The sequence below is a fragment of the Actinia tenebrosa genome, unplaced genomic scaffold (genome assembly GCF_029948245.1).
Source record: "Actinia tenebrosa isolate PJP-AT-01 unplaced genomic scaffold, QUT_ActTen_1.0 PGA_scaffold15__27_contigs__length_11533743, whole genome shotgun sequence".
Lineage (NCBI taxonomy): Eukaryota > Metazoa > Cnidaria > Anthozoa > Actiniaria > Actiniidae > Actinia > Actinia tenebrosa.
The window spans coordinates 5,566,924-5,591,036 of record NW_028292575.1 but is presented as its reverse complement, the minus strand read 5'-3'; the positions used below and the strand labels follow the sequence as shown (position 1 = coordinate 5,591,036).

Below are 24,113 nucleotides of genomic sequence, written 5' to 3'. Positions count from 1 at the left end.
ACCAGTTGTTTTGACGGTGGGAAAAGAGTTGTCATGGTAACACACTTAATTTGAAGAAGAAAGCAAAATGGCCGCCGGATCATAGTCGAAAATACAACAGGAAAACCCCCAAAAATACTGCTAAAACCCGTTCATTATGACAGAAATATTGTGCCGTTGGCTCAATGAAGAGGTCGGGCTTAGCCGGCAAATTGGTAAGTTGATTTTTCTTGCTTAGAAAAGGCGAATATTTGAATTAGATAGAATGGTCTTTTCCTAAGATAAAATGTGAAACAAGATTCTTGACTTTGCGGAATAGTTCATTCTTTTTATACTGTTGGAGTACTTCATTTTATGCTATAAGGGGATCCTAAGTTTACTTAATCAATAAGTAACGTATTTTTTATATTTTTTGACAAATGATTTACTGCTTTTCTCTTCAGATCATTTCAATTTTGCCAAGGAGTTTGCAACGGGATATCTCTTAGGGGAGCTCCTTGAGAAACATGCTTTGCAAAACGACTTTGCAGAATTTTCCCAAAGCATGTAAGTATGCTTGTTTAATTTACATTTACATATACAATGTATTTAATTCACATTTTAAATTGGCCAAAAATATTTAATTATATTCAAGAGTTTTTTAAAATATTGCTTACAGGCTATTGTTGCAGTTTTTAATTAATGAAGGATATATAAAATGCATGCACAAGCTGTGTGCAGTAATAAGGCACGCAGGGGTTGGCAGAGCATGAGAAAATGATTAGGAGAAGCATGATGTATAGCAGAGTGCTACTTCCTACACATACTTTAGCCGATACTATACCAACTACTCATTTCATGTCATGCAAACTTGGCCCAGGGAGTACTTGCTAAGTTAACTGGCACCAGTGAAAAACCAAATTCCAAGGGGCAACTTAAAGCTGTTACTCATGTCTTTATAATTTTCTTTAGTACGGCTGACTCTAAGCTGAATAATTTCACAAGACTGGAGCCTACTTTAAAGCTGCTGGAGGTTCCATATGATACCAATATAGTAAGTATATATGAAAATTTTAATGATTGTGTAGTTCCAGAAAATATCCATACCCACCATGGAGGGAATTTGTAAGAGAATAAACCCACTACCCCCTAGAAACTTCCAATTTTCTTCCAGACAAGCTTCGTAATTTTGTTGTTTCTCTGACTCCCCTCCTCCCCTTCCCAATTCCCACAGTCGGTAGGGTATGGATATTTTAACTACACATTCTAAATTTGTTTGTTTTTTGTCTCCTTTCTCTGTACTTGCACTTGATGAATTCAGTGAAACCACAATCAGACCTTATCTGGTTCTTTGAACCTTCTCATCTTCTGGTATAAGACAATATTGAGACCTGAGCAGACTTTATCTTGGGTTATGTTTCCCATTCCACACCATATGTCATTCTCTTGAGAATAAGATTCTTTGTTTAGGTCACATGTATATTCCTGTGTCTTCTCTTGAACCACCATTATACACAAGGAATGCCATGTGGTTTGAAGAGGTCTTTATGTTGCAAAAATATTTCTTTTTCCAGGCTCATGCAGTTATGAATGAGAACCACAGTGTTGTCACAAGACTCTTGTATCAGCTTTTTATAACACTGGGGAAGAAAAATGTAAGTAATGTTTACAATATGTTTATAATTTTCTGATACAATATGGACAACTTGTGAAATATGCTTTAAATAATTCATAAATCCTTTGGAACATTTGAATTCATATGCTAATTAGATACAATCACTAGTGCTGTATCAGAACAGTATACATTCCACTAGTGGTTGTATCTAACTATTATTTTCAGTGTAAAGTTTATTTTACAGGATTCTCTAATGAATTACGCTAACCTAATTAATGCTGCAGAACTAAGACTTTTTAATGTTTGTTTTGCCTGCAGAAAATGGGACTTACAGGTGTTGCCATGGAAACAATGAGACCCAGTGGTCCAGTAAAGCTTGAAAGCATAGAAAGTGGCATGTATAAAGAGGTGAGTTGTATTAGCTATAAGAAACTTTGAAACAGTTATTGATAAGATTTTAAAAATGCATGCTTCTACAAATGCAAAATATAATAATTCAATTGTATTAATGTAATGATAAACCTATGATAAATTTTAGTATAACATAATTGTAAATGATAATGAAACAATGTTGCAAAAGATAATTGTCATTCAAGCATTATAGAAGTTACCAATGAAATGTCTAAATCTATTTTTAGAAGATGTGTTTAGGTAAAGATTTGATAGCTATATGTGAGAAGTAATTGGTAAATATAAATTATAAGTGTTAAGATCATAATACCATAAACAGTCAAATAAAAATGATCAACAATTAAATGCACTTTAACCAACAGAGAATTTCTTGTCTATCCTTACTAGAAAATCCTTTTACAAGCTGCAGTTCTCAGCACAAAGGACCTGCTTGACAGTGCAGTCCAAAGCTTATCAAGAGAGCTAATACTAGAAGCTATAGATGACACTGTTAAGGATATTGTCATAGGTGTAGTTAAGGATTTACAAGAAATCTCTGTTATCTTAGTCAATGATACTAAGTCTCTAATCGCTGAAGTTAAGGAACTAAGTAGTGATAAACGGTTAGCTAAAGATGCAAGGAAAGTGATGAAAAATATTTTAGAGACTTCAAAGAGTGTTATGAACTTTGTTAGTGATGTTGATGTTGTTATACGACACTTGAGATGCCAGTTTGAAACAGAGGGGTAAATTATTTTGATAAGAAAGATAAATAAATAGAGCATAATATTTATTGGCATAAGGCTTTATTTAATTTAGTAAAGAACAGAATATAAGTTAGTGTACTCAATTATTCACTCTCTAACATCTAAACTATCAAACTACATGTGTCATAACTTAATGCCTGGTTCCTAGATTTAAAGGGATTCTCAACAACACATACTGTCAACTCTCGACTTGCTGACACCCCGATATTACGGACACCTTGCCATTGCGGACAGGAGAATAATGCGGCAAAAAATAATGACAAAGGAATGGCCAAAATTAACTCTCCCTATTGCGGACGCTCACTATTACGGACACTAAGTGATGGTCCTGAGGGTGTCTGCTGTGACGAGAGTTGACTGAAATTATATAAGCTACATAAATTATGAATAACATTTTACAGAGGTCAGAGAATTTTTTGTAAGAAGTGCTAACATCTGTAATGACATTTGTAGATGATAGGAAAATATTCTCAAAATTTGTAAATTACATAACAAATGATGTATATAATACATCCTCTTCTTAAAGGCATTTTATTGCAAGTTCCAAATATGCCATAAAGGTACTTTTGGTTTTATATATTAAAAAAGGATAGAAAATATTATACAGATGTAAATTAAATTAACCTGAAAAAAGAGTGACTTTTATTTGATGTTTGGAATAAAAAGTTTGCAAAATTGCTGATTGTCTTCATGCTGTTGAAAACTAAATATACAGTTACCGCAAACAAATCTGTTATATATAATTGTACTAAGAGCCTCATATGTAACCTGCCATTGAATATGACTCAACATCAACAAGCAGTTTTCTTAATCATGTGTAAATCCACAGAGACTGAAGCAGTTAACAAAACGTCAAGTAGACCTCAACTTTGAAAACCTTGTACAGAGGTACCAAGCAAAGCAAAAACAACAGGAAGAACTGGCTTTCAAAGCAAAGTAAGAAACGGCATTTTCACTGGTATATCACTTTATGCTGCTTGTATTGGAGGGTAGAAGGGTGTGGCCAGGGAGTCATGTCTTTAAGGTGTCTGTATCCCCACTTCCCTCTGCCAGTTCATTTCTTTTGGTTGAAGGGAGAGATGATTTAATGAGGTGAGTGGGGAGTGACAAATGTTGGAATTCCTGCATATGCCCTTGGTTTTAACTTTTGAAAATGCAGAGCTAGACTTTCGCAAAGTCCTTTTTACTTAGTATTTCACGCGGGCAGAATAAAGCACAGGCAACGCAACTGTTATCAAACGCGCTGGAGCTGTGTGCTCTAGGAAGGATTTATCCGAAATTATTTCCCGCCATTTTTAGTGTCCCAAAAACGGGGCGCTGAATTATGCTCAAGTTCTCTAGAAACGTACGAAAATTTAGCGCGCGCTACAGAAATACGCGCCATTATTGGCACGAAACACGAATGAAAATCCTGCAAGAGAAACAAATTGTCCTCCCGTGACTTCGATGATCGCTTTCTTTCCCACTTGGCTTCGCTCATGACCACTCTATCAGTCTCACAGAGGTGGAATAGGACCAAGTCTAAAGGGTACAGAGCACTAGTAATCAAAAGGTTGTCATAGTATCATGCCTAAAAGTCTATTTTTATTTGTAGGTTTGAAGAAGAAGAAAAATTCAGAAAGCACCAACAAGCACAAAGAATCAGAGGCCTAGAAAAGGTAATGATCCAGATAAACACCCCTCCCCCCCCCCCCCCTCAGTAGACTGAAACATTATTGAACATTATCGAAGAATATGAAAACATATTTTACGCTATCCTTGGCCTGTATATTTATTACTATATGTAATTTCAGTCACGTCAAGTCAGGAATAAGCAGCAAGAAATGATGGACAAGATTCGGTAAGTTAGGACTCACTTAAACGTGATGTTAAAGAGCGATGCCCTGAATCTTCGGGGATATCTGCGTATAGTCTAGTTCCGGCTTAATTATATCACACACGTCAGACAATTGAAATCTAGGTAGAAAGAAAGTGAATCAACTGTTTTTGTTAAACAAAAATTGCAAAGACTTTGAAAAAAGCAACGAGCAGTTCTTACTTATGAAAAGACCACACCCACTGTGGCAAGGGGTGGCCCATTAGTATAGTGCACGACACAGGAGTTTACTTAACGGAATTCTTTAACCAATGAAAGTGCGACCCAGTTATGATTTAGCATTTATTTCCATTATAGCGAAGCAACGGTCAAGATTCCAAAACCACCAGATGCAAAGGTAAGTGCTCTAAACTTAAGTTTCCCCTCAAGGGAATCTCTTGAAGGAGTTGGAAAACATGCGAGAAATGTCTTTTGATAGCAGACGTGCGTTTTCACAACACTTGAGATACGGTTATATTGTCAACAAAATCGTACAAGTTGTCCGGCTTCCAGCATTTTAGTATTGAGTGTTGTAGAGAGGCCTTTATTAGACTTTTATATTGCTCCTCGCTAAAACCAATTTTCGAGTTAAAAATTAGAAAGATTTTCACGTTTTTTTACTTATCATTAATTAAAAATAATCACTGTGAACAGAAATCTGGGAAATCTAGAGGCGAGATACGTCGACAGCGCGAAGCTGAGGTATGTTTGCTCTTAATTCAATTTATCTTGTTTTGTGCGGTTGTCTTTAGAAAAGATACGTGATAATTCAAAATCTTTTTTTTTTTTGTGGTGCAAATAGGAAGTTAAAGCCAATATTGATGCATTTGAAGCCAGCATGAAGGCGACTATTCCACCTGTTAGCCCAGCAGCGTTGGACGAGTAAGTTATATAGTTACCACTTTTATTTCCATCCCATATCAAGTCTCATCCAATCCCATCCATCCCATTCCATCTAGCCATTCATTTTCCATTCAACCGTCACAACTACCATCATCATTATTATTTATAGTATAGAAAACGTTACTTCTCACTTTTTGGGGATTTCATTATCACAAGATTCCTACGCATCATGGGAATTTTAGGGGTAAAAATACGCGTATCGATTCCGCTATGATTTTTACGTCAATACGTTTAAGGATTTATGATATTTCCTTCACACATGGGCATCTTACATTTTCTTATTTTCTTATTTCTTCCTTTAATCTTTTGCTTGCAGTATACCACGCGTTAGTCGAGATGTATCAGTAGATGTCGAAGTATTCATACGTCAAGACTCAGCTAAACAGCTCCCCGACCCCTTGTCTGTCATCAAGGTATGATCATGCGTTTAGTAAAGTCTTCTACCAGCATGAAGCTCATTTTTAGGAATATACCCCTTACAGCATGTTCGGCGGAAAGCAGCTCGGGCAAAACAAAGCTTTCCAGTTCTCAGAAGAGCAATTTTTTTTGTTTTTCCCCTCCAAACTGAGTTTCTTTGGCGTCAAATGCAAGTGGTCTGTAGAACGTTTTACACATGACGTCACAGCCCGCCATATTGGTGTACTTTAGACAATAACTTTGTCACTGGTATTTTTTGTTAGGTACATCGATCTGGCTGCCATCTCTGTTGTCAGTTCACTCTATGGACTGAGTAAAAACCCTTCATTGGATCTCCATTTCATTTACTTTTTTTTATTGTTTTTAGCCTGCTGCAAATAAAGAGTATATTAACAAGATTAGGACGAGGCTTGAAGAAGACGCGGTGGCTAGAGAGGTCGGTGGCATGTTATCGTCATCATAAACACCATTATCATTGTCATCATTATTAGAGCAGCCTATAGGCTGTTTCAGGGTATCGTTAACAGTTAAAGTTACCATGATCATTGTTATCATCATCACCACCACCACATCATCATCATTATCATCAAAATTCAATCTTGTTCCGAGAGCCCTTATTTCTTACTGCGCATGGTCAACGAAATATTTGTTACAGTAAGAACGAACGGCTCTGGTAACGAGCTTGATCAAAATCAATAACGTAAACGACATTATCATTATCAATTTGTAAGAAAGAAAAGTTAGATTTTGGTTGAAGAAGAAAAGCAACCACATTCTTGTCATTTTACCGCAGGAAAGAGAGAAGAGGCGTCGCCGTGTTCTTGTGGAGCAGCTAAAGGCACATGAAGCACAAGAGGTAGAGAATACATTGCTAGTACAAACAAACAAGACTGCATGTGGACACATAATCACTTTTGAAACACTTAATATGACGCATTTGCTGTATGGTTATCCCCTTGGACAGGCATAGACTGTTTTCAGCTTGGGCGTGTCATTCCCTAGAGAATCATTTCTTTGTTTAATAGTTGTTCATGAGAAGACACATGAATATGGATACAACTAAAACAAAAAATATTATTCTCAATTATGGTTCTGAAGCCTTCTTTCAGGACATCCCCGAGGTAACCCGAACCACTGAATATTATTCTCGGCAAGAGAATGACACGTGGTTTGAAATGGGAAAAAGAAAAGGTCTTTCGAGCGTCTGACATTTACCTTCTCACCACAGGAAGCCCATCGGGAAGAAATGCTTGTCAATAGACTAATGCGCCAGTCACAGCAAGAGAGAAGAATTGCTGTGCAGCTCATGCAGGTATGAAGGGTTATATTGCTGTCATGGCAACAAGTTGCTATGGAAACATTTGCTAACCTTAAGATGTTTTGTCAACCTAGGTTCGTCATGAGAAAGAGGTGATACGTCAGAATAGGTAAATAGCTACATCATCTTCTTTTTGACCATACTAGAACTATCAATCGTAACTACCTCTGGGTTGATCTTTTTATACATTAGAATCTTCCGTGAGCAGCAGTACGCAGAGAGAAGATTGAAGGACTTTGATGATGCCCTTGAAAGAGAAGCGGTAAGTACCGCCTCTCTACCTACGCATGTTCGCAAATTTCATAATCGGAAGAACAGCCAACGCGTAACAAAAATTGAAACAATTTGTAAATGTGTAAAAGTTAGTGCCGATATTTCCTATTTGTAATTTTCTTCAACTGACCAAATCATGCTCATAACATTTTTTGCATACTCTGCCGGTGACACTTTCCATAAAGTTTGTCTATATTACCATGAAAACACATTGATTTTCTTGCTTATCTGACGCGAGGTAAAAACGCTTGAAATCATGCATTATCAGGTAGCAGGTTCATCATATGGTTACTCGTCCAATCGGAATGCTAGAACAGGAATTTGTTCTACTTGCTACCGGGAATATTAATTTTGTTTATTCGTGCGCATTAACATGTGGGGAGAACCTACGTAGCACTCAGTTGATGTAATGTATTAAGAAAATCAATAGACCAGTTTCGAATTCCAAATTACCGCTGTGTTCCTTGATTACAGACTCATTTGCACAGGGTTAGCCTCGTATCAGTGTTTAAATACTCACAAATACCAACGGTAAAGTAAGGAATGTACAACTTTAACAATACAAACACTTTGAAACTCGGGCCTTAACTGGAACACGTGAATATTCTGCACAAACTCGAGGCTAACCCTGTGCAAATGAGTTTGTAATCAAGAAACACAGCGGTAATTTGGAATTCGAAACGAGTCTATTGTATTCTATTGCATTAGGTGTGATTCATTGAATTTTTATAAATATACTACATCGACTGCTTGCTACGTAGGCTCTTCCTTAACATAGATGTTGCATTGTATTTCAGGAGATGTGCCGACAAGCTAAACTAGAGTACGCCGAAGAGACTCGTAAGGCGAATGAGCTCCATGATAGACTAGCAGATGAACGCAGACAAGCTAAATATAACAAGCACTATGATATCTGTATGCAGGTATGGACCAAATACGCACTTGATATCGGATTTTACCAAATAGGTTTTCTATTAAAAGCCAGCGGTTAGGAAAACCAGAACTGACGTTGCGCGCTTCATGCGGTTGATTCTTTAAAACACGCGTGCAAATCTCAGGTAGATATCTATGTACAGTTTTTTACCTTATACACACTTGAGAACAGATTGATGCTATTTATGCTGTCCAAAAGCCAGCAATTAGGAATAGGAACACCTCCACGAATGTTGCTTACTTCATGCGATTTATTCCTTAGTAGGATACGCGCACGTTGTCTACCTCATACACACTTGAGATCAGATTTATTCTGTCCAAAAGCCAGCAGTTAGGGACAGGAATATCTCCAGTGGTGTTGCTCGCTTCATGCAGTTTATTCCTCAGTAAAATACGCGTGCATATCTCGGGTAATATTTGTTGCGTGGCTTCATCTTTCTTATCCCATTCATTTATTTCCTTTCCCTCACTTTTATCTTACTTTCTTTGTTTTTCTCCGATTCAGATGTTGTTAGAGATGATAGACTTCTCTTGTAAGGTTGGGGAATACAGAGAGTTGACGGAAAAGTAAGTCCTCAAAGTCATGATTATTGTATCAAGGAAACCTCGAGATAATATATGCATGGATATTCATCTTCTTAACTTCATTTCCAGGCTGGTTCCCGCCAAGCTTTACCGAGAGTGGAAAGATCTTTTTCTATGTGGGTTGCCGTTGTATGAAGAGAAGGTAAGGATTAGTTGAGTGTGTTGTGGTTGTTATTTTTGGGTTGTTTTTGTTGTTGATGATGATTATGATTGTTGTTCTTGATGGTGATTATGATTATGATTGTTGTTTTTGTTGTTGGTGGTGATAATGATTGTTGTTGTTGATGATGATTATAATTGTTGTTGTTTTTGTCGTTGTTGATAATGATGATTGTTGTTGATGATGATGATTGTCATTGTTGATGTTTATTGTTGTTTTTATTTTTGTTGTTGTTGTTGATAATGATGATGATATTGATGTTGATTATAATGTTGTTGTCGCTACTGCTGCATCCTATTTTTACTTTTTTCTTTGTTATTGTTTGAAGGAAGCTGAATTATCTCCAGAAGAATTGGAAAAAGAACGAGAAATTAAAGCCGAAAAGGAAAGACTTCTTGATGAGGGTGATTTCATGGAGTACAAGGTAAACTTCTCTTCTTCCTCTCCTCATAATCAGTTATAAGCTCTATCGAAAACTATGCTTGGGTTGTGCGGTCTTAAAATTGCAGTTTTTCGTGAATGCTTTTTCATTGATTGATTTAGCATTTGCACCTTTGTCCTTTGTTTGTTTGCTCGTTCTTACGAGATTTCGGTTATCCGTTCGCTTGTATGCTCGTTCCTTTGTTAACAATTCTAGCTATTCTCAGTTTTCTTTCTACCCATATTATTTGTTTGCTTTACGCTTTTGTAATTTTTCGACCATCTGGTTATCGGAACATTTGGTTGGCTCTACCATCCATCCATCCGCTTGTCCGCCCGTTTCTTTGTTTTATAAACCAAATCGGAACATGGCGACCAATTTGAATAACTATTGTTCTGGAATTACTACCTTCTCTTACATGTGAAAACGCTTTTGTGTTTCCACGTGAACAGGAGGCTAGTCAGTACAGAACAATAATTATTTCAATTGGTCTCCATATTTCGATTCGGTGAATGGCTTCTCATTGTTTTACTTTCTTTCCAGAATCTTGTCGGTGAATGGGTGCCCGGAGAGGGACAGGGCATTCAGTGCCCACCCAAGGACAATGCAGTTCTTGGTCACATTGTACAAAGACTGTTTAACATAGTATCACCACCCCAGGTAGAAAGAATGACTCCAACTTCTTTTATCATATCAATCTGCTTTTCAATCTGCTAAATTCTTGCCCACGATTTTTTGCATGAATTATATTCATTCATATGTATCATTACAGCGCTTTTCTTGCTGGAGGCGAGCACTGTACCACATTTTCTTGTGTCTTATCAAGCCTTTCAAGGTCAAACGTCAAACTTCAATGATGTCATTAGGTTTGGCTTATGCAAAGTTCGACTTTTGAACTTTGTAAAAGGCTCGATTTCCAAGCGTGGTGGTTTCGGTGCGCGCGCAATCCTCTAAAATGGCAACCTCACGGCTGAAACCAAGCCTAGTTTGCACTGTTCTTAGAACTTTTTTGATAGATGAAAGCTAATAAGAACTCCGCTATCTAGAAGTACGCTAGAGATCTCATAAGAAAGACAGATCGCCGTACGAGAAACACGACCGCGAGGGTTAATATCTGACATTTCATTTTCTTCATGATTTCAGCCACCCCCTCCCCCTCCAGAATTACCGCCGTTTCCCATCAAAGCTTGTTTCCTTGGGAAATTCTTCAGTGGTAAATCCAGCGTCATCAAGAAAATTGCTGAATGTAAGTGAACTCGTGCGAAAATAATAACCTCTATTGATGCATTACACTAAGCCATTGTTATCTGGTTATCAACAGTGTTCGTTGCATGTTTAGTATTCACTTTACTCAAGGTTTCCGGTTAACAATTATGGTTGGTAGTTTTATGTATAGGGTGGCCATAGCCTCCTGCGCTGGCATCTCCTTGGTTCATTTTTGCTCCTTGGGCTTCCTGTGGTGAGGACAAAAATGTCTCTCGTTTCTCGTTCCTAATAAGCCTGAAGCGAGATGACGTTTTACCCCCGTCTCTAGACCATAATCCTTTTCACATTGTTTTTGTTCTTTAATTATGACTATTGTTCATGTATTCTCTGAGGAATCAAAAATTTTAATATGAAAGAATTTTAACGTTTATGGTATAGAGTCGGGAGTCATCTCGTCACCTCGCTTCAGGCTTATTTTTCTCTGCCATAAGATTTAACACAGGGGTGCCCAACGGAGAATGTATGGGGTAAATATGGAGTACCCTGCAGAGGAGGCTAGGGTGGCCAGCTATTCCTAGGATTTTAAAACATAATGAACATTACATAGGTGACCGCGCGCTATACGGAGAACTTCCTTTTGTTTCTCTCTCCCGTTTTTCTCTCATATTTGAGTGTGCGCTTTACAACTTGTTCTTCTCTACGTATAGTGCTATTTCAAAATGGGTTAATGATGGTTAAAAATTAAAAAAAATTAAATTAAATTAAAATGGGAGATGTTAAATTAATTTTAAATGTTAAATTAATGTTAATGTTAAATGGGTTAATGATGGTTTGTTTCATGTTGCATACCAAGCTTAAAATGTATTATATTCATAAGTCAATGATGTCAGCACGGAAGACAGGAAAAATATGCCGTAAAAACGTGCAGACAGAATTTGGGAAAATTGTTGTGGTGACCTTTCGCTTATTGGATTCACATCGCGCATAGTGGATTTCGAGACTACCATTCATAGGGTGTCAGCATTACGCAACTAGGGTGCCAACTGGATGACATGGATATTGCTAAGTTTGTGATGTATTTTAGATCATCGGGTTGTTCGTCTGTCTATGGACACGCTGGTCACGGAAGCAATAGAGGCACACAAGAAGGGGGAAGTTTATGAAGAGGTTGATGGCGAAGTAAAAGTTCTACAGGTATGGTCTAGTTTTTGACGACAGGGGTGTAATTTTACTTTTTAACTTTCAGGAGCGATAAGGTTACTGCGATTCTGAAATCTTACTCAATAATTCTGTTTAACCAATAATTCTCAATAATTCTGTTCGACCTATCATAATGTTCGTATCCAGACATTCTGATTGGTTCAACAGTAACCTCGTGCGCTGTGATTGGTTTAATAGATGTCAATTGTTGACCGTGCCATGTGCCGTGTCGTATCTCAGTCATAAGAAAAGTGCTCTTGTAGGACCAAAGACGTATCCCGCATTGTTGTTGTCATCCAACATGGCGTCTATGACGCCACATACACCAGACGGCTTTGCCAGTAGTGGTGTAACAGTGTTCTTTTTATTTATACCACGATTTCTGTTGCTTAACTGTTTTGGGTTATCTTTCAGGCTACGGCATCCAAAAGACCAAGCATAACAGATGAACCAATCGAGAGTCCAAAGCCTGAAGCCCAAGGAGCCAGCGAATCCAGAGTAGTGTCAGCGGGATCGGCTGCCGTTAGTGTTGGGAGTGCTAAAGGTAGTTGTATTTGAAAAGACAATGTCCGTCCATCCGTCCATCCATCCGTCCATCCGTCCATCCATCCGTCCATCCATTCGTCCCTCCGCCCGTCCGTCCGCAAATTTACTCGTTCATTTGCGTTTAATTATTAAAACACTTTCGCGCATGCGCATTCCAACTTGCTCTTTTTTTTATTGGTTCATTTGTTCATTTAAAATCATTTGTTTCCATCCAAGTTTATTGTTTGTGATGCTATCATATATGTCGATACTCTAGAAACACCAGATCCCAACAAAATATCTGAAGATCAGTTGGGAGAAAAGTCTGAAGAACAGGACGAAAAGAGAGATAAAACAAAAGAAGAAATAGCAAAGGAAAGGGAGAAACAAACCAAAAGCTCTGCAGCATCTGAGAAAAAAGCTTTTGAAGTCAGCATGTATAAGAGTGGCCCGAAAGGACCAAAGGTTTGTACCACCCATGTCATGTGTATGTGGATTAAGATTCTTTTTCAACAACTTTCCTGCAGTAGGTCACATGCATAAGTTGAAAATTTGCGCACACACAGTGTGATTGTTTAGCTAACGCCGCAGGTATGTTTTGTGTCTTGTGAGGAGGCAGAAAATAGAACTAGTTCAAAAAATGTTGGGGAGGTTTTGTTGCATGTTGCAAGTTGTACGTAACTAGGTAACCTCTACCATTCTTTTGTAAATGTACTTATATCTATATTTTTCTCTATTGTAATCTTTGGTATGAATAAAGCATATTGTACATTGCAAAAACTTTGCTACTGTATTTAGATTAAGTCGAAAATGAAATAAAACTGTGGTTTGATTCTGAGAGCAGTTTTAACCAGCTTCTCTGCATTGTACTAAGAAAAAAAACTCATTTAAACATATTCTATTATAAATATAAATGTGGAATGACCACCTACATTGCTTACGTGTTATACATTCTTCTCCTTGGTTTATTTTTAGCCGACTCCTCGTGCAAAGCTTGGAGCAAGAGCATACGCTTACCTGAAGAAAGGCAAGCCCACACCTGATCAGTTGATTATAGAAATTATGGTAGAAGCAATCAGGTAAATTACAAATATCTTGCATTGGATAAAACTCACTGTCAAAATTAACCTTTCTGTCATTTCAAGAAATATATGAAATATATAAGTTGTTGTTTCCTTCCTTCCTTCCTTCCTTCCTTCCTTCCTTCCTTCCTTCCTTCCTTTATTTTTTTCATTTGTTGTTGGCCAGAAATGTTCCAGAAGGAACAGGTTGGATTATGGATGGATTTCCTGCGACCATCAACCAAGCAAAGGTAAATAATAAAACTTGGATAAAGAAAAGGATGGTAAAGTTTTCGTGAAATTTCCACTTCATTTTGGTGTAGCCTCAATATCATACATTTTCTTTTTTTCCATTTTTTTCCCAAACGTTTTTCAATGATGATGCTTCGCAGACCCCAAAGCCTGTGTAACAAAAATCTTTAGAAATATGTAGAAGAAACCAGTTAGAATATAAGCCTCAATATCGTTATTTTTCAGAATGATTCCAACATCTAACAATATTGTTTAGTTGCTATGAAATTTAATCAGTAAAAATTTGAAGTTTTGTGCCGGGTCAAACCTTTTTATTTTGACTAAAGCTGTTTCCTTGTTGACTTGAATTTCTTACTGAGTAAAAGAGGGAGGTCTACAACCATTTAAGATAATAACTGCGAATACTCCAGTCATGAATTTCTTACTGAGTAAAGGGGGGAGGCCTACAACCATTTAAAAAAATTATAACTGCGAATCCCCCAGCCCTCCCCACTACAAAAAATCTTCCTTAATGAATTTTCTTATCAGATTTTAGAGAAGGCGTTGACAGGATACGATGATCAAAAACAGGCTAAAGAATCAAAATCTGCAAAGGAACCTGGGAAAGTTAGCAGGACCAAGAAATCTAGACTAGCACCAGACCCCCACCCAGCCCCTGAGGTATGTAAAATGTTTTAATTATATTTTTGCTACTCAGCGTCATACTGTTGACTGTCTTTGTTCTGTATTTTAATAGGCTCCTCCCCACAAGGCTGGCATCGATCTTGTTGTACTCTTTGATCTCCCGGATGAAGTGGCTCTCAGGAGAGCTGAAGGCAGGACATGTGAGTACAGCTTGTATTTTTTTCCAGATAATTATTCAATTGTAAAAACTCTATTCAATATTTATAAAATAACTGCTCTAAATCTCGCGTACTGATTGGTTGGGAGCGTGTGCTTTATGAGAGCAAACAGCACGCGCGCGCACTTTCAGTTTCGTCATTTATGTAATTTGTATTTTATAAAAGAAATAAAAAATTGGCTTGCTGTTCCGTGTGGAGTTATAAAGCACTTGGGGATTGGCAGATCACTTGAGAAGTGTCGAGAAGCACTCCGCTACGCGTCGTGCTTCTCCCAACACTTCTCTCGTGTTCTGCCAACCCCCGCGTGCTTTATAACTGCACACAGCACGCGCGTGCGTTTTCTATTTCTTCAAACTTATGTGTTTTTACTGTATAGTTAACCCAATCACTGAGGAGAAATTCCATCAGGAATATAATCCACCGATAGAAGGTAGCTACACGGGGATCAATAAGCAAGAAAAGGTTGTTACAGTGGTGGACTCATCTAATGACAGAGAACAAGTACAACAGAGGTAAGCAGGCTATCCCTGATATGACCCTAAGATGTGGAATAACCCGAAAAAAATTTATGGTTTGAGTGTGGCTTCTTGGATTTCCTCCCTTCACGAAAGCTAAAACTGTCTTAGTTTGAGCTGCGAACGGTGGTCTAACACGGGCCATATTATATTCATAAGCAATATAGTTAAGTATGCCTTTACGGGCTTTAGACTTTACCACTTTGGGTCCCCTCCTTCTAAGTTCTGCTTTAGTGCAACTAGAAAAGACAAGTTGCTCCCCCAAATGTCTGAAAACATAAAATTTACATTTCAATATTTTCTGTTTGCAGGATCACAGGTTTCCTTGACGCCTGGCCCAAATTAGAAAAATGGTTCACTAAGTTTGGTGTTTTACAGAAGTTGAACGCAGATAAACCGCAAGGTAAATAAACGCAAACTTCTTCATCAAAAAAGATGGTGGGGAAAAACCCCTCTTGGCACGCACGCTTTATCGATTTCTACAGCAATAAAGAAAATCTTCTATAATTGTTTGCATTTTGATTTAATAGTTTTGTTATTTTTTCGTTGAATTAGATGACTTGTATGAAGAAGCTTCTGGTATCCTAAATGAAACGTATCAGAAAATAATGGCCCCACCTGAAGAACCAGCATCTGTAAGTTTCACCCCTATACGTACTATACACCCACCTTTGTGACATATGCGTTATAAGTTATAAGTACCTACAAGAATGCCTTTGTCTTTCATTAGACAAGTTTTAACCAATCTGTACCCTTTGTGCTTGCTTCAGTGACCTATAAGTGCACTACCTACAAGAGTACCTCATCTTTAGAGTCAGTTCTTTACCTGCTTTTGGCACTCGTAGGAGGAAGAGGGCCCTTTTTTCTCCTTTCTCCCTCCCCCGCCCCTCAGGTCTGAAACTCAGGTTTATGGTGGCCGATAGCTGCCACATGAATTTTTCACCTAAAATAAAAAAAAAAAAAAATGAAATCAATTTGAAAAGCAAAATTAATTAAAACAACTTGTAAATTCTTTATAAATTCAATATAAAATCAAATCAAAATGAAAACAAAATACAAGGTTAAATGAAAAGAAAATCAAAGCTGAATATGTTTTCAAATTGAAATGAAAATAGAAATTAAGTTCAAATAAAAGTGAAATGAAAATGAATTTGTCAATGGCCTATGGCTGCCATACCAAAATAAATAAATAAATAAAAAATACTGTGTGTGGCCTATCGCTGCCACAGTATCCCATGATGCAATGTGATATGATCCTATGCAGTTGGGGCTCATGTGTTTTCCGAGATTATAAGACAACAGTTTTATATAGTGTTTTTTACTTTCTTTATACTTTCTAGGAGGCAGCATCAGTCCAGCAATCTGTCGCACCAGAAGGTAATTGTGCAGATGCCAAACGTTTTTCTTCAGTGTATTTGCTTTTGTTCATATTCTTTAGTGTATCTTATCTATCTCCCCTTCTTGCGCTAATCATTCCATGACTATTCCCTTTCTCAGGCGAGGCTCAACCACTTGAGGAGCCATTACCAACAACAGGAGGGGCACCTCCCGAGGGAGGCACTCCCGCGGAAGCTCAGTCTACAACATCCCCTGTGGCACCCTCCGAATCTGCCATCAGCAAGTCCGAAAAAGGAGCTACAAAGACGAAAAGCAAGACAGGTTCTCCTAAAGGAAGCCGAAAAATGAGCAAAAAAGATCGTTCGCCTTCTCCCTCTGCTTCTAAAAAAGGTGTCAAAAGCCGCTCACCCTCCCCTCCCTCCAAGAAGGGTTCTGGCTCTCGTGCTGGGTCCAAGTCACCTCCGCCGTCTAGAAAGGGGTCGAGACCTGGTTCTAAAGGGTCACGTCCTGGATCTAAAAGGGCTAAATCTCCGAGTAAGTAAAGAACCTTCTTAGAAATTTATCGCAAATGTGACAATTGTTATAAGAGTAAATGGGTTAAACCCAGGTTTTAAAGTTTATTGTGAAGTGCGATCGTCCGGGTGAATGTAGTCTTGAGAAAGACTGTTGTTGATGGCGACTAACGTTTCGACAACCTGTGCTGAAGTCATCTTCATCCTACCTTTCATTTTACAATTGATTGATGATGAATTTTATATTTCAAGAAAAAGGAGAAGAACCAGAAGAGGAAACGCCCCCAGAACCAGAAGGACCACCTGAGCCAGAACCTGGATCTGATGAATGGGAATATATTGATCAACCCATTGAAAAGGTACCAGTCTTTTATGTTGGTTTACCTGTGGTTTATGTACTATATCGGGACTTACCGATCACAATGATTCTAGAAATTACAAACAAAAAGGAGGGGGAGGTGAATAAAGTGAACGATAGCTAAAGCAAAATATTTACGAATCATCCATATCCCCGAATGCTGGAGCAAGCGTAACTATGTTCGCTGGCGATGACGTTGAAAATTCTTGCACAGACCGAAAGTGGATTTCGTTTGTATAATATACGATACAATATTTTTTTATTCGGCACTTTATATTGTAGAATAATCCAAATAAACTTATCCTGGCTTATATATTCGTGATTTGGTTTCGCTTGTCAGCATGCATTGACCGATGTATGCCGACACAACATTTTGTATGTATTTTGTATAAGGTGCTGTTAAACTCTATGTTGCTATGGTTCCCCCCCTCCTCCCGCTCCAAGTTTTCCAGCTTTTCTTTATTCTCTACTTTCCATATATTGATTTAACCGAGTGCATTCAACCGAGTATGGAATGAATGAATGAATTGAATTTTGCGTGGAGTGAAGGAATGTAGGCTCGGAATATACTTGGATAGTATATGCACTGTTTATTATATTATGTTTTCTCATTTCCTTAGGAGTTTGCGGCTGTTTTGGCTCGCCAGTGGGAGAACAACGAAGACATTTACATAGAGACATGTAAAACTATCTTCCGTAAGATAAGGCACGAGAGAGAGCTTATGTATCGCTACTTTTACGGTACAAGGTAAGACCTTTGTTCGTTCTTCGTTTCTTCCCTCCCTCCCCTCCTTCCTTCCCTCCCTCCCTTCTCTCTTCCTCTCTACATCCCTCGCTCTCTCCATCCCTCTCTTTCTCCCTCCTTCTCTCTCTCTCTCCCTCTCTCCATCCCTCCATCTCTCCATCCCTCCCTCTCTCCGTCCCTCTCTTCCTCCCTCCCTCTCTCTCTCCATCCATCCCTCTCTCCATCCCTACTTCTCTCCATTCCTCTCTTCCTCCCTCCCTCTCTCTCCCTCCCTCTCTCCATCCCTCCCTCTCTCCCTCCCTCCCTCCCTTTCTTCCCTTTAATCTTTCTTTCTTCTTTCCTTCCTCTCTTATTTCGTTTTATCTACATATTTTCTCTCTCAAGATTTCTTACCCTTTTATTGCACCTTTTTCATTTAGGAAAGATTTTGTCGAATTCCTGAAGAGACCAGACGAAAAACACGAATATGTTCTTCAGTGGCAAAAGGTGCTTACTGTTATTTTTTTTCTTTGAGAAAAAAAAATCCTTTTCAGGCAAAAAAAAAACAAACAACAACAACAAACAAACAAACAAACAAAAAACAACAACAACAAAAGCAACAACAAAAACAACAGCAATTACAACAAAAACAACATTGCATTGTTCTTGCCCCACAGCATAGCTACCCTTCGACCTCTTCTTAATAGTTTTGTATATAATTTAAAAGTCTGATGATATGCAGGGCAATAAGAACCAAGTTCATCGTATGATGAATACTAAATTGTGTGATTATTCTCTTTAGGAGTTTAACGAGATCGCTGAAGACATGCGCAGTGATGACGATACCAAGGCTGAATGGCATCAACGAGTCGATGTGAGTTACTTACTATATCGCCTTTCTCTCATTAGAAATGCCTTAGTTTTGCTCCCCTCACAGCCTTTCCTCCCTCCCTCCCTCCCTCCCTCCCTCCCTCCCTCCCTCCCTCCCTCCCTTCCTTCATTCCTCCCTCCTCTATCTCTCTTGTCTTCAATCTACAAATAACAAAAGAACAGCACAGTTCTGACACTTCTTACATTTCTTTATTTCTTAACTTTGTGGTTGTTATATTAATTCATCGTTACCCAGGACTTGTGTGATCGCCTGCACGAGATCTGTGATAACCGTAAAGAGATGGCAGAGAGAGAACGACAGACTATCATGAACGAGGGATGGATGGAAGACCGACTTGGCGTGCTAACAAACCACTATATTGGGCTAATGCAAGTCGAGGTGGATCGCTATCAGGATACTATCAGGCTGCTCAGAGACTATTACATGGGGATGGAAGGTAGGCCATTTATATCAGCCAATCCGAGTTTGACAACAAGACTGGGTCGAGTTGGCATAGCAGTGCATTGTGGGAATGTTTCATGAAGTCATCAATACATCTTTACAGATTTCTTTATATAAAATGACGTCATCCATACATTTCTTTATACATTTTTAACGACGTAATGAAGTAAAAAATACACTTCTTTATACGCGTTATTACTTTATCAATACATTTTTTCATTACCTTAGTTTCCAGTGGAAAAGTTCCATGCGAACCAGTCAACGAATACGTGCGCCTGCCATTAGTGGAACTACCGCCGACCCTCAGACCACAGTCGGCATCATCCAGGGCAAGTGACAGCACTGGCAATGTGAATGCTGAAAAGTCTGAAACGAAAAGTCCTTCTGCCAAGAGAGAGAAAGATAAAGGTAGCCCAAAGACACCTGAACCAACTGAAGGGGTTGAGGAAGAACAGAAGCCGCGGTAAGAATAAAACTAGGTCGTGATAATGTTAATAAAATAGCATTTTCAATTAGACTTTTAGAGCTTATTATACGACTTGTGGTGAACAAAGTATAGAGCAGAAATGACTATTCAAAAGTATCCTGCTAAGAGTGTTTTAAAGTGAAACGCCCCTCGATTTATGCTTTACGCGATTTACACTATATTTTTCCTGTCCTGGATTTTTTCTAATTCTGTTTGCTTTTGTTTGAAAGATTCAATCTGACATAACACATATAAATTTCCTTGTTACTTATTGTTTTTTATATGAATCGGGCTCCCTGTGTTTCAAACCATAGTTTTGTATTGAATTGATTGATTGGTTCCTGTCTAGTATCCCATTGGTTCCTCGTCGCCCAAAGTCAAGTGAAGGAGGCACAGGCAAGGGTAGAGACAAGAGAACTGGTCAAAAGAAAGATAAGCAGTCTGATCCTGACAAACCCGAGACACCTGTTCCACCATCAGACCCTGACGAAAGGGTAAGCCTCATACACCTCTCTAGCTTGGACGTAATGTTTTCTCACTTCAGGCCACGTGTCTTTCCACGTATCATTTCTTTGTTTAACAGTTGCTCATGAAATGAAAAAAAAAATTATTTTAATTTTTTAAGGTCTATTTTTTTCCCAAGTTTTTTCTAAATATGTGAGTTAGCCATTCCCTGACTTAAATCAGACAATAAAGAAATGTAAAATTTATTAACGTTTTATTTTTGGTTTTATTGCAGCTTGTCTTTGATGCCTACATGCTTGCATTGACTGTCATCGAGGCACTTGTAAGTTACAAGTAGTTTGTTAGTCAGTAGTTTTAATCGTTAGCAATATTCTGAACTGTTCTTAAGAATACCGTCCAAGCTTAAGATGACGGCACGTGCTAATGAACAGACTACCCTTGGGAAGAAGAAAATTTGTGAGTGCGCTCGCCGTCAATCTTGAGCCTGCGTGTCGTCACTCTGCTAAGTCTGTTGCCATCACTAGCACTTGTTGCTGCTAAGAACTGATATCAATTAAACATTTGTCCCTTTACGTCCTTTATTTTCCTGTAAACCTTGTGTGAGGCCTGTTTATAATATGTATATTGATGGATAATTCATCTAGAAAATTGTGTCATCGTCATCATCATTTTAAATATGTCAACCTCTTATTTCATTTTCAAAATCAATATATCCTCATCGTGGTCGTCTTCCTATCTACCATAATCTTGAACCATATTTATCATCATCATCATCACCGTGTTCATCATCACCGTGTTCATCATCATCACTCTCCATCATCATCATCAACATATTGATCATCGTCATTTCCATCACCGTACTGATCACCATGATCATCGCCATTCATCATCATCATCATCATCACCATATTGATCATCATCATTTCCATCACCGTATTGATCACCATTCATCATCACCATATTGATCATCGCCGTTCTGATCACCACAATCATCATCTATATGTTCTTAATCACCATTCATCATCGTCATCACCATGTTCATCATCATCGTCATCATCATCATCACCGTACTAATCACCATCATCGTTGCCATTGTTACCGTGGTCATGAATAGTACCCCCATACCCTCCAAGTCGTCTCACAAGTATCTTTTACTCAGGCTGCTCTGGACGTAGCAGACCAGGAATCAGAAGCTCAAAGGCAACTCGAGTTAGACAGAGAAAAGGAGAAAGAGTTGATACAGAAGAAGGTCAAAGAGAGCAAAGGAAAGAAGGGACGTAAGAGTCCTGTCAAGTCGCCATCAAAAACCGAAACACCACCACCACGTTAGTATATTAAACTGAACATTAAAAAAAAATAAACCAATATTTCTACAGGAAAATCCAGTTTAGCAAGGCTAGTTAAAATGGAGAATTCTACCCAGTCACCCGCAATACCTCGGTAAAACTCCATTTTGCAGATTTATTTTACTTTTTTCAAGTTGGCTTTCCAAGGGACCTTTGGCAGAGTCGATTCCTTATCAAAGTGATAAATCAGCACGTGACTGTGATGGAAAGGGCCTATTCAAAAAGCGAATAAAATGGGAAACTTAAACACCTCGTAAAAAAAGAGATTTCAGATTTATTTAACTTTTTTTTTCAAGTTGGCTTTCACTAATGGACGGTTTTATGATGACCTTATCTTATAAATGATGTCTTTTATTTCAGCTCCACCTGAAGAAACCGAGGGTGAATCTGAAGAAGACAAGTTAAAACAAAAAATCAAAGAAAGATCTCGTAAAGAGTTTCTAGCTAGCGTAGCTTCTGAAGGTAAGTCTGATTACTCTAGGAAGAGTTAAAGATGGGATTCGAGATTCATCAAGAAATTTTTTCTCGGAAAAACAAATTCCGGTTTCCCAAATAGTGTCCTGCGGTCGGTGCCCATTTTGTCGGGAGGGGAGGGGAGGGAGTGATACTTTTTTAGGTAAGTGGGATTGACTTCAGCGTAGACCTCTGTACCCTAACGTCTAGTCTCATGATCATATCTGGTAAATGATTTGCTGTTGAGAAGTTTTCAATAGTGATGATCGATAACCAATGTTGTTTTGTAGATAAGGGGCTTAAGTCAAGACTAGAAATGGTCAAAGTTCACACTATGGCTGTGTTGCAAGAGTTAAAGGTAACTGTCAATAGGCCATTTGGGAGTATTTAGCTGGGGGTTAACTAGAAAACTTTTGGTTAACTTAACCCTCAGGCTCAAACACTAATTCTAGTATCTTTTACTTGATGGCAAAATTTGGACTCCATTTAAAGAACGTTTGCTGGATTAAAAATGTCATACCCGAAAAATTTTTCAAAACGTTTCCCTCCTTTTATAACACTTAAATTTCGATTTTTAAGATACAAAGCAATTTAAAGTTTTTTTGCCATCCACCAGAGCCTTTTCCAAGGGATCTTGGGCTGAATTGATTCGTTATCAAAGTGATATATCGTGGCTATGTGATGGAAAGGGTCTATTCAATAGGCGGATAAAAGACACGGCTTAAAAATGCGTGATTGGTTAATTCAAAATATTAACTGAGGATGCGCAGTGTGTTTTTCCGCTGAATTTAACGCAGGCGTCAGTACAAAATGGCGGACGAGAAAGGATTCTTGTCGAGCGCTATTTTTTTCCGAAAATCGAAGTTTTTTTACTATCATATCTGGATTAAATGCCGTAATTGATCAAGAAAACAAGTCAGATGAGTATCTTGATTTTATGTGAATGGTTAATTGTATTGTTTTCAGTCTTACTCGGACAAAAACAAGTCATCGAAGTGTGTGTATTTGAATAAAAAGACAGCGAAGAAATGCAATTATTGCGCCGTTATTCTAAGTCTTTTCCTACGTTCTGACCTATAAATGCTGCTTGATTGTCAAGATAATAATGTAAATATAGTCGTGAGTGCTTTAAATGTGAAAATATGTGATCAAAACTATAGATGAGCATGCTTTACTACGATTATTATGTTAAATCTGTTCAACTGGGTTGCTGTAATTCGATATCGTGTGTTAGATTCCTAGATAATTCTTCCTTTTAGGTGTTTCTTGGCGGAAAACAAATCGTACAACGGGAATACTCATCATTGAACTAGTTTGAAAGCATACATGAACCTCCCATTGACAAACAGCATTTTTTTTCGTCAGAAAAAGAATTTTTTTTCAGGAAAAGGGTTCTTATAATTCTCATTATTAGCAATGAATTAAATGCTACTTCATTTGTGTTTGCATGGCAATCTTACTTTTTTCATTTAATTTTGATATCTCTACAATATCAATGAAGAGTTCTTAATATTTATGTTAAGTAGATATGGGAGAATCTCTCTTGTAAAGTACTCAGTTTGATCTTCCTCATATCTTCAGCCAGTTTAGCTAGGCTGTTTTTTCCTTTGACTTTAAACATTTGAGTCATGCACAGGAGAATATTAAAACAGCTAAAAAATAATAATAACTTTTAAAACTATTTCCACTTAATGTTAGTGCTGCATTCATAGTTAAGCAAAATTTGTTAAGGTTCTGAGTTTTATCAAAAACCTGTTATAATCAGGTACTCCTCTAGATAAGCACAATGAAACAACATTAAGAATCTTTGGTTTTATCACATCTGTGTTTAGTTTAGATATAATGAAATTATTCATCAATGTGATACTAACTAGAAAGCCCTTTTCATATGGTATAATTTGCACTTGCTTTATTTTGGGTTC

At 37.9% G+C, this 24,113-nt stretch overlaps 1 protein-coding gene across 1 annotated transcript in view; it reads left to right on the top strand.

The window, feature by feature from the left end:
* Positions 1-65: 65 nt before the first annotated feature.
* Positions 66-24,113, top strand: part of LOC116297120 (sperm flagella and cilia-associated protein 2) — a 33,834-nt gene continuing 9,786 nt past the window's right edge. Inside the window, exons 1-46 of the mRNA XM_089030664.1 lie at positions 66-194; positions 423-525; positions 931-1,012; positions 1,533-1,613; positions 1,892-1,981; positions 3,560-3,666; positions 4,325-4,388; positions 4,524-4,570; positions 4,904-4,943; positions 5,240-5,287; positions 5,388-5,467; positions 5,805-5,901; positions 6,273-6,341; positions 6,699-6,761; positions 7,134-7,217; positions 7,298-7,332; positions 7,416-7,485; positions 8,294-8,419; positions 8,935-8,996; positions 9,084-9,156; positions 9,503-9,598; positions 10,139-10,255; positions 10,739-10,841; positions 11,886-11,995; positions 12,416-12,545; positions 12,804-12,991; positions 13,502-13,605; positions 13,775-13,838; positions 14,368-14,499; positions 14,576-14,663; positions 15,058-15,193; positions 15,508-15,599; positions 15,752-15,831; positions 16,537-16,573; positions 16,694-17,068; positions 17,299-17,405; positions 18,025-18,152; positions 18,569-18,635; positions 18,931-19,002; positions 19,255-19,456; positions 19,690-19,924; positions 20,277-20,421; positions 20,667-20,714; positions 21,552-21,717; positions 22,099-22,200; positions 22,482-22,549. Coding sequence (XP_088886790.1) covers positions 137-194; positions 423-525; positions 931-1,012; positions 1,533-1,613; positions 1,892-1,981; positions 3,560-3,666; positions 4,325-4,388; positions 4,524-4,570; positions 4,904-4,943; positions 5,240-5,287; positions 5,388-5,467; positions 5,805-5,901; positions 6,273-6,341; positions 6,699-6,761; positions 7,134-7,217; positions 7,298-7,332; positions 7,416-7,485; positions 8,294-8,419; positions 8,935-8,996; positions 9,084-9,156; positions 9,503-9,598; positions 10,139-10,255; positions 10,739-10,841; positions 11,886-11,995; positions 12,416-12,545; positions 12,804-12,991; positions 13,502-13,605; positions 13,775-13,838; positions 14,368-14,499; positions 14,576-14,663; positions 15,058-15,193; positions 15,508-15,599; positions 15,752-15,831; positions 16,537-16,573; positions 16,694-17,068; positions 17,299-17,405; positions 18,025-18,152; positions 18,569-18,635; positions 18,931-19,002; positions 19,255-19,456; positions 19,690-19,924; positions 20,277-20,421; positions 20,667-20,714; positions 21,552-21,717; positions 22,099-22,200; positions 22,482-22,549 — 4,671 coding nt within the window. The 5' untranslated portion in view covers positions 66-136. The remainder of the gene's footprint in view (positions 195-422; positions 526-930; positions 1,013-1,532; positions 1,614-1,891; positions 1,982-3,559; positions 3,667-4,324; positions 4,389-4,523; positions 4,571-4,903; positions 4,944-5,239; positions 5,288-5,387; positions 5,468-5,804; positions 5,902-6,272; positions 6,342-6,698; positions 6,762-7,133; positions 7,218-7,297; positions 7,333-7,415; positions 7,486-8,293; positions 8,420-8,934; positions 8,997-9,083; positions 9,157-9,502; positions 9,599-10,138; positions 10,256-10,738; positions 10,842-11,885; positions 11,996-12,415; positions 12,546-12,803; positions 12,992-13,501; positions 13,606-13,774; positions 13,839-14,367; positions 14,500-14,575; positions 14,664-15,057; positions 15,194-15,507; positions 15,600-15,751; positions 15,832-16,536; positions 16,574-16,693; positions 17,069-17,298; positions 17,406-18,024; positions 18,153-18,568; positions 18,636-18,930; positions 19,003-19,254; positions 19,457-19,689; positions 19,925-20,276; positions 20,422-20,666; positions 20,715-21,551; positions 21,718-22,098; positions 22,201-22,481; positions 22,550-24,113) is intronic.